Genomic DNA, 12,820 nt, shown 5'->3' on the forward strand with positions numbered 1-12,820 from the left:
AGAGAGAGAGAGAGAGAGAGAGAGAGAGACACCAAAATATAAAATGTACACAGAAATGTGGAAACAATCTCTGCCACCTTATAACCACTAGTGCTCCTGAATCATTTTAAGCTCACAGTGACCACAGGTACAAGAGAATGAAACAATGTTCAATCCTTTGATGTCCTCATAACCCTTACACACTCACTGTAATATTAACTAGAACTGCAAACAACATGAAAATGAGTTAGAGTGCATTACAAAAAGCTTAATTTAAAATATTTCAACATTATTAAAATAAATAATCCTGATGTATTAACTGTACACCAACAGCTAGATAGTATTAACTAAGGTAATTAATCCAAAATTATCACAGCACTAAATTATACTCACTCTGAGCGGAGTCGGGCTTCCATACCATCAGGTAGAAAAAGTTTTATTGTGGAAACAATACACCCATGGGTAACTGTAGAAACAAACAAATGGATGAAAACAATTGTTTGAAGAACTGTAAATGCATACTTAACACATCTAAAAGTATATTCTTAAGTGGTCACTTGTAAAGAAAATAAATCTGGTGATTTAAAGACAATAGTCATTCCCCAAGAGAAACTTGGTTATGTCCAGACTGAACCTTGACGGCAAAGCAGAATATGGAAGTAACTTTTTTCCCCCCCACAAATAATAATTTTTATTTGTAATTATTAAAAGGCTGAATTTTAAACGGATTCTTGAACTGGTGGCTCATAGCCAACAGCTCGTTCAACTTTTGCACCTGTCTCATCTCCAGTAGCTTTTCCAGAGCTACCACCTTCACCATGAAGCTCCATGAGTTTGCCCAATTCAAACTTGGGCTTCGTGAGCATTTTTACTTCCTAACAAATACATCATGGAGAGGATAAATAGACTGGCAAGCCTTTTCTATGTCTTTTCCAATGCTGTCTGGAATCAATTTATTGACCACCTCTTTCAAGTCATTTGTCTGCACCTCTCGGGTCATGATTTCCATCATTTTCTTCCGGATTTGGCGGACCTGTTGGTGCTGAGCATAAGATGTCTTCCGAATCTGATTGTTGTTTTTTTTTTTTTTTAAAACCAACACAAAATAGACGGAGTAAATAACCATCGGTGGTTTTGACATCAACACGTGCTTCAATCATGGTCTGCCATTTTTTGACCATGGAGCACATTTTGTCCCTGGTAAGATCCATGCCACGGAAGTTGGTGAGGCTGTTTTTGCCTTGAACATCCTCAGTAATTAGAGCTTGAATTTTTTAAATGCAACTTTGTCATTTTGCAAATCAGCAAGGCTCACTTCAAAAACACGACCCTTGAGTTCATCGGATGCAATTTTGGTTCCTTGAGTCCTTGTGACTAATGTCTTCCCAATATTTCTTATATTGAACATTGGTGGCGCCTTTACATCATACCAATCTTTCTTAGAAAATGGATCAACCACTTTCTTCTTGGCTCCTTTTTTGCCACATTTTGTAAGACGCTTGTTCTTGCTGACTGCCATGGTGGTGCCAAAGGAACGAAAAGCTGAAAGTAACTTTTTAAAAGTGTGCTACCCTCCAAGTCTATTTCAGTAAAAGATCAGTGAAATAAATATAAAAATACATTTGCAAAGGGGGAATGAACATTTTCCCCTAGCTGCAAATTCTTATCCCCCAATTTAAAATTTTATCTTTATTTTCTTGTCCCTAAAACATAACTCCTTTCTCATGCCTCATGAAACAACTCTAAAATTTTGCAATCCAGTTTGGAATGTGTTGTTCAATCTCCATTTATGGATGAGAAAACTAAGTCCTCAGCCAAGTGAAAATAACTCTCTCTATTAAGTGTATAAAGTTCTCTATTAAGTGGATAGTTCTCTGCTATTAAGTGTGTAAGATTCTCAGTCCAGCTTTTAAATTTGTTTTGTTAATAGTTATTTCTCTACCACTTACCTTTAAATAACATTAATATGTAACGTCACACTAGTCACTGTACAGAAAACATTTTATCTTTGCTCCTTACTTTCCCTTTTCCTTCAGAAACTTTTAAGAGACATAATATCCCATAGAAGACCCGGTAACACAGTGTTTTAAGTATTCAGCTTCTAACCAAAGGGTTGTCAATTCAAACCAACAAACTACTGCATTAGAAAAAAATATGGCGGTCTGTTTCTGTAACGATTTACAGTCTTAGAAAGCCTTTGGGACAGTTTACTAGATCTTAAAGGGCTGGTGTAAATTCAAATAAACTCAATGGCAGTGGATGTATGTGTTACAAAATGGAATAGATGGTATGCGACAGTATACAACTGTCAAAAATCAATGAATTATATGTCAAGTTAGTATTATAAATCAATTACATTTCAATAAAAAGAGCTTATGTGTCTGTATGGGTATCTATTAAATCTATTAAATTAACACACCCATGAATTATTAAAATAATAAAGTATTATGATTATCCTGTCATCTAGCAATGTACATTTATATAATTAATTCAACCTAGTTCTCTCATATTAATTTTCACTAATATATCAAAATTTCATCTATTGTTGCTATTGCTATGTGCCATCAAGACCCTGCTACTCCTAAGTACAACAGCTCTGAAGCCTGCTCTATTCTAAGCTACTAGCACTGACTCTTGACACACCTATCCTCATTGCCCCAGTTACTGTATCAATCCATCTCATCTGGGTTCTTCCTCTCCTGGCCTATCCTATCACCCTTCCAAACATGATGTCCTTCTCCAAGGACCAGTCCCTTCATACCACATGCCCAAAGCTTTAAAATCTTTTAAAAAGCTTTTAAAATTAAAAAAAAAATTATTATTTTCTCTGTGTGTGTACCGTCAAATTGGATCTGGCTGGTACAGGAGGAGCTGGCGCCTCCTTCTCCAGCAGAGCATCTGGTGGATTCAAACCACATATCTCTGGGACTGCAGTGCAGTTTCTTGCCTCTAGGCCACCAGAGCTCCCCTAAAATTTTAAAAAAAGTTTAAAATTTTAAAAGCTTTTAAAATTTAAAGCTTTTAAAACATAGCTTAAAAAAAAGCTTTAAAATCCTTGCCTACGCGTATCCAAAAACTTCTCCAACAGGGTAAAAAGGGAAGCCACAGACTGGAAAAAAATATTTGATAATGACATGTCAGATAAGGGATTTATATCCAGAATTTATAAAATACTCAAGCACCACAACAAAATAAAGGTAAACAACCAAACTGTAAAATGGGCACAGGATATGAACAGACACTTCTTCACCAAAGAAGATATTCAGATGGCAAACAAACACAAGAAATGTTCAAAATCCCTAGCTCTAAAAGAGATGCAAATCAAAACAACTATGAGATATCACCTCACCCCAGTAAGAATAATAAAATTTAACAGAACAGCAAACAACAAATGCTGGTGAGGTTGTGGAGAAAACTGGAAACCTTATTCACTGTTGGTGGGAGTGTAAAATGGTGCAACCACTATGCAAGTCTGTATGGCGCTTTCTCAATAAGTTGCAAATAGAAATACCATTTGACCCAGCAATTTCACTACTGGAAATATACCCTAAAGAAAACAGAACTGCCACACAAGCAGATACATGCAAACCCATGTTTATTAAGGCTTTGTTCACAATAACAAAGAGTTGGAAACAACCCAAATGCCCATCGACAAATGAATGGATAGAGCAGCTCTGTTATACAATGGAATACTATGCTGCACTGAAAAACAAGGAACTCATGAAATATTATACAAAACGGATGACCATGTAGAACATTATGCTGAGTGAAATACCTCAGTCACAAAAGGACAAATACTGCATAATGCCACTATTATAAAAGAGGACTGAAAGTTTGGGGGAACACTGAGAAATAGTGGATAAGTAAGATATACTGCATTGAAACAGATGAGGGAGAGAACTGTTTAAAAGGGATATGTGATTAAATATCATTTTCATGACAGGAGTCCAGAATAAAGGCAGAAGAGCAGAGTGGATTTGAGGGGAGGGCTTGAATAACAATGAAAGAACCTTTACTTTTCAAAGAGAAAAACCAGTTGGGGGGCAGGGTGGGCAGGGAGAAAAGTACAACAATGAATGAATGGAAATCCATCTGTAAACTTTCATTAAAATTAATTTTTTTAAAAAAAATCTTTGTTTCTTCACCTTCTCAAAGACAGATCTACTTGTTTTGTTGGTGGTCCATGGTATGTTCAAGACACTTCTCCAGCACCACAACTCAAAGGCATCAATGCGTCTTCTGTTATCCTTTTTTCCCAGTGCAATTCGTCTTTTGATTTCCTGTTAGTGCAGTATATATTTTAAACTCTGCCTAATAAAAGCAATCATGAAATGCATCACTGGTTTCCTTCCCTGCATTCTGACCTCCTGCTTTTCTGCTATCATAGAGGTTCTATGCAAAAATCAAGCTACATGCTCGACTTCAAACACAATCTCATTCCTTTTACACAAGTGGTGACTTCTGTTAATGATAATCTTTATTCTTATGTTGTTGTTATGTGCCATCAAGTTGCTTGCGATTCATAGCGACCCTATCTACAACAGCCCCAAACTCTGCTCTGTCCTGTGCCAATCGCACTGTCTCTGACACTCCCAACCCAATTACCCCAGTCACTGAATCAGTCCACCTCATAGACGGCCTTCCCCTCCTGCGCTGTCCCTCCACCCTACCAAGCAGGATGTCCTTCTCCAAGGACCGGTCCCTCCTTATAACATGTCCAAAGTATGTTAGACGAAGCCTCAGAATCCTTGCCTCCATGGAGCCACCTGGTTTAACCCTCTCCAGGATAAATCTGTTTGTTTTCCTAGCAGTCCATGGTACCCTCAATACTCTTCTCCAACACCACAGCTCAAAGGTATCAATTCTCCTTCTATCCCCCTTAGTCATTGCCCAACTCTCTGATGCATAACAAGTGATAGCAAAGACCATGGCCTGTATGAGATGTACCTTAGTCTCCAGAGAGACACCACTGCTCTTCAGTACTTTGGAGAATCCCTTAACACCAGACTTTCCCATCACAATACGTCTTTTAATTTCCTGCCTACTGGTGCCAAGTGTTGACTATGGAGCCATGCAAACTAAAGCTGTGAACAATCTCAATCTCTTCACCATCCATCCTGATGCTGCCAATTTTTCCAGTGGTGAGAATCTTTGTCTTCTTGACACTGAGCCTCAATCCATATTGAAGGCTGCAGTCCTTGACCCTCTGCAGCATGAACTTCAGGTCCTCCTCAATTTCAGCAAGCAGGGTTGTGTCATCTGCATAACGCAGATTGTTGATAGCTCTTCCACCAATCCTGACCCCACATTTCTCTTATAGAGCCCACAAATGCTTATCTCTTAGGTTCAGACGTTCTACTTTTTTCACCAAAGTTCATATTTGATTCACGAATCCCTAAAGCACTGTATATCTGTTTCTTCTAACATTAAGCACACCACACTTTGAATATTTATAATTTCCAGGATGTATCTCACCAATTAAACTTTATTTTTAAAAGGCCAACATGTGTTGGTTACAGTTTTTAAAGCCCAGTACCAAGCAGAATTGAATATACAGGAATTAAATTAACTACATCTATAGAAATACACAATGGAAAAACTCAGTATCATCAGCCAACACAAGGCTTAGGGCTGATTGGAGAAAGACCACCAAGTGTTCATACAGAAGTTCAAACTGCAACTGCAGAAAATGAAAACAAAGAGTCAAAATACAACCTTGAGTTAGGTCTTAACAAAAGAGTCCTAACCTTGAGAAAGGTCAATACTTCTGTATATTTACAAGTAGTTAAAATATAGTGGTCTTTTTTTTTTTTTATAGTGGTCTTGAAATGACTGGCTCCATCAAAAAGTACCATATAAAAGTCCAAGTTTAAGGGAGCTCTGGTGGCCTAGTGGCAAGAAACTGCACTGCAATCACAGAGGTATGTGGTTTGAATCCACCAAAATCTCTGCTGGAGAAGGAGGGGCAATCTCCTCCTGTACCAGTATGTGACCATACACACACACACACACACTAATTTTTTTTTTTTTTAAAAAATGGAATCAAGTTTAAAAAAACAAAACAAAAGAAAAAACAAGACTTAGAATGAAAGGTACTGAAATTTCCAGACTGGGAAATGATTTGCTTATGTCTTCTGACTCTATTCAAAGGTAAAGTAGTTTCAACAACTTCCCATTTTAAATTTCTGGCTTCATAAATCTAATTAAGTGCCCCACACTCTTCACTAAGTCAGAAAAGTAAGGAACATAATACTAGCTGAAAAGACACTCTGAATTATTTGGAAGTGACATCCTCTTACTTTGTCTTCATTGTCAGCTGGAATTCGTTATTTAAAAACAAAATACTTTCGGTCTTCAAAGACTTATTTACTCTAAGTTATAACTGTACAAGAAAGATGGGTGGGGTTTTTTCCCATTTATCTGTTTTCAGAAGGATAAATTGGTCTTTTAAATCATTCTAAAGGTGACTAAATCTTTTTCTTTTTAGTTTCATTGTAACTTACAAACTCCAACATACTCCATGCACTGCAGTTATCATTATTGAATGTTCAAACTGTCTCATGTTTGATCAGTTCTACATGTTAATTTCCAAGTCCTGTTGACAGGCCTGTAGGAGTTTTATATAGTGGCACTGCTTTCTGGTATGACAAAATCTTTCAATCTGTACATTTTCCGCCCTAGGTTTACAATCAACCATTTCTCCAACAGCCCTGTTTCTATCTATATGGTGAGGAATCCTTTTCTATAGGCATAAAGGTTCACTACTTTATTTCATGGCCTTATTTTGCACCTGCAGCTCAACTATGAGTAATGGTGGCTCCCTGGGCTTACCTGTTTCCTCAATAAATATTTACCAAGTAGCTGATGTAACAAAGCAGTATTCAGAGAATGATAGGGAAAATTATACTGATTAAGATCAGTGACAGTTGTAAAAAACAGTGTGGTAGACACTGAGGTGGCAGAGTCTGTCCTCCATGAACTTCATAAAAGGGAAGATCTCTAGTCAAAAGAATCAACAAAGCTGACTTCTATGAGTTAAAACACACATCTCCAATACCGTTCTCTACTGGATTCAATAATCTGTTGCAATGGCCACAAGGGACAGGCAATATTCATGATTATGGAGTTTACTGGGCAAGTAGCAAGACCAGAAATACTCAAATTACAGTGTTCTTCTTGGATAAGCCCACAGGCAAGCCTCTCTCTGACCCTTGCTTCACCATGTATTACAAAGCCGTTTTAGCTCAGTCAATTATGTGTCACCCCTACTCTTTTGATGGATCAAGGCTTGAAGGTGGGTGGCTCTAGTTCCATGGATCACTGACCCCGTCTCCTGGCAAATGCCTTGAAGCACTTACTCCACCAATCAGGATTCAGCTTTTTCATTCCGTGACATAGCATCAACCTGTTCTTTCTCACACTAGTCTCTGGTCCTCTGTCACCACCACCACTGCCATCTCATCATTTCGCTTCTGTCTTTTCAGTGTGACAGTTCTCTCATTTGTACAAAGAGCACAGGTCCAAAAGGTATGCTGCACTCCCTGATTCTTCTTTCGTGATGGTGAGAAACCCTCATTTTCCACCTCTGGGTCAGCTCAATTTAAGCCCAGAGGGATCGCCCAAAACACCAATCCCCACTATGCACATCTTATTTGCATAGTCCAATGCAAAAGATGCCATTTACCATCACAGCTGATTATTAACAAGCAATCCAGAATCTTCTGGATGTCCCATAACAACTCACACTGGCATAGTCCTAACCAGCCAAGTGGTGAGAGCAACAAAGACAATGGTGAGAAAAACCACAGCAAGTAATGCACCATATTACACTGTATCTGTCCTTGAGAGATTTCAATTGAGAGAGAAGGAAGCAGAAATGCCTAACCTAAACAGCATAGGGCTAAAAACTAGAAATGCTGCATGAGGTACAAAATGGTATGGGAATTAGGAATGAGCAAGGCCAGGCAAGCATCTGCTGTCGGTGTATTGCCAAGATGCTCAAAAGGTTTCACCAGAACTTCCAGACTAGGACCGATCAGGAAGAAATGGTCCACATGTACTGTACAGAGGGTTGCCCAACACAAAAGCAGCTGAAGACAAGGGTGAGGGGTTTCATGAGGAGTGAGGGGAAAGGGAAGAAGAGGATTTCAAAAGCTGAAAATGGAAGAAAGGGAGAATGTACCACATTAGCAAAGAAATGACAATGTACCTGGTAAAAGTGAGACTATGCATGTATGAAGGGGAGCTAGAGGAGCCGCAGAGGTCTCAGAACTAAAAGGATTTACCTTTCCAAGTTATCTCGGGGTCATCTTCCATACTATTATATGCTCTTCATGTTAATTACACACAAGAAACCATGTAAATACTCTTATATGTCCTAGTTTACAGAGAAGTTTAAGGAGACTAAAATAACTCTTGAAAATTAGAATTATTTTTAAAAAAATCTGCTTCTATATACCATATTAAGAAGCCCTAGGGACATACTGTGGGGATGATGTCAGGAGAAGCCAGTCTTTGGAAAAAGACACCATGCTTAGAAAGGTTAGTGCAAGATGGACCCGCACAGTGACTCCAACCGCGAGCTTGAGCGTGGTGGAGATTGTGAGGAGGGCCCAAGATTTCCACTTGTTTGTACGGCCAGTGTGAGTCACAGCTGATTCCACAGCACTGAACAACAGTAAAGCAGTGTTCAGTCAGCAACTGCTAACTGAGCAGGTTGGCTCTACCAAGCCCTTGATGGGAGAAAGATCAACGTTTCCTCCTGTGAAGATTTACAACCTTGGAAACCCCACGGAGGATCAATACGGGTTGGAATCGAGGCAGTGGACATGCATTTGGCTTCATTTCTATACCATATTACTTCTAATTAGTCTAATTTAGTAACTTACTGTATATTAAGGAGAGTAATGGGAAATAAAATAAAAATATTGAATAGAACCGACATTTCTGAGGATTTGATAAGCCTTTCAAATGTTATTCTGCAGTACGGCACAGCTACTCAAGGTTTTAAAAATCGGAGAATGAGATGAGTAAAGGTGTAAAGAAGAATCTTCCAGAGACCTTGGTTATGCAGAGTATGGGAGCCAGCGATGAAAAGCTACTATAACATTCAAGTACAGCAAGAAAAAAGCTGGAATTAGCAAGAAAGGGAGACAAATAGACAATGGGGCATTGCTGCTAGAGGTAAAGAAGAGACAGGGTCTGGACAGGAAGTCAAGATTCCAAGTTACGAGTCTGAGAAAATGAGGGAGTAACAAAATCCGGGAAGGCAACAGGATTCTCTAGTTTGAAGGGGAGATGAAGATTTACATGGAGTCATTTCAAGGCAGCAGCAGGGCATACAGGGCATTCAGGAGGAAACAAACAACAAGCAGCTGAATATGCAGGTACAAGAAGAACGGATCCTAAGCAGAAAGAACAAGTAGGAAGACTTGCTGCCAAGAATTAGATTTGAGTGAGGATGGGTGGGGGGAGCAGATAGGGGTGTTAATCATAGTGTCACTCAATTTAATGTGTAGAAGGAGGGGTGGGCAAAGGAAATGGGAAAGATCTAGTATTAAAAGCAATGTTTTGTTAGTAAATCATTATAAAATAAAAATTTTATTTAAATAAAAAATTTTTTAAAAAGAATTTGAGATTTCTTGAAAGCAGTTATACAACAAAATCTCCACCAAGAATTAAAAAAAACACACAACTGGGTATATGTCTAAACCTAATGTCTAGTACTTGGCCTTCTCAGCACTTTAGGGTTGGCACTAAGCATCTATCTGTAGTTGTACAAAGCTCTGCAAGTAATACCGGTGCAGTCTAGGTGAAGAATTTACTTTGAAATAAGCAAAATCTGACTGCCATGGCCCCATGGCCCTAGGAAGTTCCCCGAACCAAATCACTGAATATGGCAGAGTCTGTGCTGAATGAGCTTTGTGAATTCCCAAATCAAACTGGTATAAACTGCTTACACAGTTTAAGTAATAAGAGTACATGGCCCTGAGTTAAGCACTCTTCTTTCAATGTTCTCACAAACCTTTGAGGTAGATAGTGCAATGATTTCCCATTTTTTTTTTATTCCCATTTTTTTTAAGATGAGGTAACAGAAGTTTAGACATGTTAAAAAGCACACTAGAATAAAGCAAGCGGTGAGAAACAAAAAAAGTTTTAGATTTTGTATCCTTACATTAGTAAGTCTCTGGAAAGCTTGCCAAAATCCTGATTGATAAAAGGAAATGAAAATAACTTTTTTTAAATGGTGGGTGAAAATTTACGGGACATTTTAAAATTTACTCAACCAGTACATTATAACTCAAGTGTAGGGTATGCTACAATGAACAAACAAGATCCACAGACTTATTCTTGCATAATGTGAGGGAACCAACAAACTTTTCCAAAATGGAATGAGTGCAGGGGGCAATCGTGGTATGAAAGAGGCACTGAGTTCAACATGAAAGAATAAAACAAGGTTTCTAGATAGATCAAACAGATTAAGCAAGTACTCAGAGGCCAGAATTTGGATCTGTTTGTTTTACTGAAGGAATTAGGTAATTTTGTGACGTTAAAGCACGTGACGTTAAAGCACAAAACAGGAGGATACCACAGAACTACTCATACTAAGCCCTTTGTTAATAGGTGCTTAACTAAGGTAAAGCGGATATGAGTTGATGAATTATTGCTGTTGTTATACAGACTAAGTCAGAATAGATCAAAATCAGCCCTCTAGCTTGTTTTCAGAGGCTGTAAACTTTCTCTCACAGAGAAACTGGTGGATTTTAACTATGTGCCTTCTGGTTGACAGTGCATCATCACTAGGCCATGAGAGATCCAGGCCAGCTCTAAATAAGAGCATTTTCTCTCATTAACCCTAGAGGAAGGTCTTTGTTTCTTCAACATCTGCATCCTGATAAATAACTGACAAGAATTACAGTAAGTGATGACACTATGCTTTCTTATGGTCAGTTATTGTAATGGCATGTGGCCTAGAAAACTCAAGCTCTGACTGATCAGTTTGTAGGTTTGGAAAGAGAGAAATAAGTAGTAGGTTATTAGCACCAAGGACTTGACATGTGGCTTTGCTTCTTCCATTTGTCCATCTTTTATTTTTTTTAAATTCTATTAGCATGCCAGCCTACATGTTCATCATCTTTCTTTCACTGGCATTTAGTCTGAATCGACTCATCACTGATCCTCCACTGAGTTTCCAAAGATGTAAAACTGCACACGAGAAAAAAGTCCATCTTTCTCCCTTGGAGACACTAAAAGACGTGAACCACCAGAGGAACACCCTTTGGGTTAACAGTGTAACTCCTTACAAGCTATACCACCAGTGGTGGTTTACATGTACGGGACATATTATTTTTACAAGCCTGAAATGGAATTTTCTCCTTGGAGCCAAAATACATGGATAGTCAAAACAAATTTATTTTTATGAGCTTGGAATAGAGGACACATGATATGAAATAATGTTAAGATACATCAATATGTTTAGTGGCTTTGGTCTTGCTGCTCTTTTTTTTTTTTTTTTTCTTCTCCAGTAAAATGTGAATTTTTTTATATCCTTTTAAAATATTCTTTTTGCAGGGTGGAGGGACAGAGAAAGAGAGGGAGACCATCAACGAGATGGATTCAGTGACTGGGGTAATGAGGGTAGGTGTGTCAGAGACAGTAAAGTTGGCACAGGATAGAGCAGAATTCAGGGCTGTTGTACACAGGGTTGCTATGACTCAAAAGTGACTCAACGGCACATAACAACCACCACAACATAATTTCCTAACAAATAAATGTGATTATGTTAGGTTTTCTCAGGCACATTTTTCTTTACTATGGCTCTCTCTATGCCTCTTTGCCACTCATATTCTTGGATAAATCACATCATCTCTCATCACCTCCAATGTATGTCTGGTGCTACAGTGCCCTGCCTCCTTGCTACAGGAGGACTTAAAAAGTCCAGTGTCCAAAGGATGTACCTGCTTCTGTTTCTTGTTCTTGGTGGTAGTCAAGTTCCCTGTGTTTGACTCTTGACCAACCCTATCACTACAGCTGGATGCACTGTTAACCCAAAAGGGGCACCTCTCTGTCAGTTCAAATCCACCAGGAGCTCCTCAGGAGAAATATAAGCAATCTCTTTCCATGTGATTTACAGTTCTACAGGGTCAGCTAAGACTCTGTTCTGACTTGAAAGCACCGAGTTTGAGGTGGTGGTGTTCTGATCCCTATAAGGGTGCTATGTATTTTATCTGCATTAGTAGCTAGTTGCCCCATCCCCCTGGTGTCCAAAAGCACATCTTCTGCATATTTGGTGGAAGTTACAAGATCATGGCTAAAAAGGCCATATAAAAGTGATCGAAATGGACCATCTCTCAGAATTCTTTCAATATATTCTGTATTTATTTGTCTTCTTTCTAATCTTTCCTATTTTCCCTAGTTTAAAAAAATATTTTGCAATTGTTTTCTTAATACTGTTTTTATCTAATCAAACCTTTTCAATAATATACTTCATTGGAGATGTTTGTTTGTTTGATTAATTTCTGCTCTTTATTTCTTCTTTTCGGTTTGGTATTTCCCTCATTCTTCTTCTAATGTCATAAAAATGTCATGTTCCTTCACTATCTCCCTTCTTGAATACTGAAGGGATTTAGGATTATAAATATTAATCTGCCTGAAGAATTTTACTGTGCTGTGTGGCATTAAAGTTTCCTTTCTATTCCACCTTACATAACTTCAAGTTTCTCTTCTAATTTTTTTCTTTGATCCAAGAATTTTATCGCAATGTTACATAATTTTAAAAAGGGTTTTCCAAGTGGTATAAAGATTACCATAGTAAAGTTTACCAGAGAATAAAGTTTATACT

General features: G+C 38.2%; 1 protein-coding gene across 3 annotated transcripts in view; it reads right to left on the bottom strand.

The window, feature by feature from the left end:
• Nucleotides 1-12,820, bottom strand: part of SLMAP (sarcolemma associated protein) — a 183,965-nt gene that overhangs the window by 77,705 nt on the left and 93,440 nt on the right. For all 3 annotated transcript variants that reach the window (XM_006892206.1, XM_006892207.1, XM_006892205.1), the window contains exon 3: nucleotides 373-445. In XM_006892206.1, coding sequence (XP_006892268.1) covers nucleotides 373-445 — 73 coding nt within the window. The remainder of the gene's footprint in view (nucleotides 1-372; nucleotides 446-12,820) is intronic.

This window comes from Elephantulus edwardii, unplaced genomic scaffold, assembly GCF_000299155.1.
Source record: "Elephantulus edwardii isolate Elephantulus edwardi_28Jun2011 unplaced genomic scaffold, EleEdw1.0 scaffold00113, whole genome shotgun sequence".
NCBI classification, from domain to species: Eukaryota; Metazoa; Chordata; class Mammalia; order Macroscelidea; family Macroscelididae; genus Elephantulus; species Elephantulus edwardii.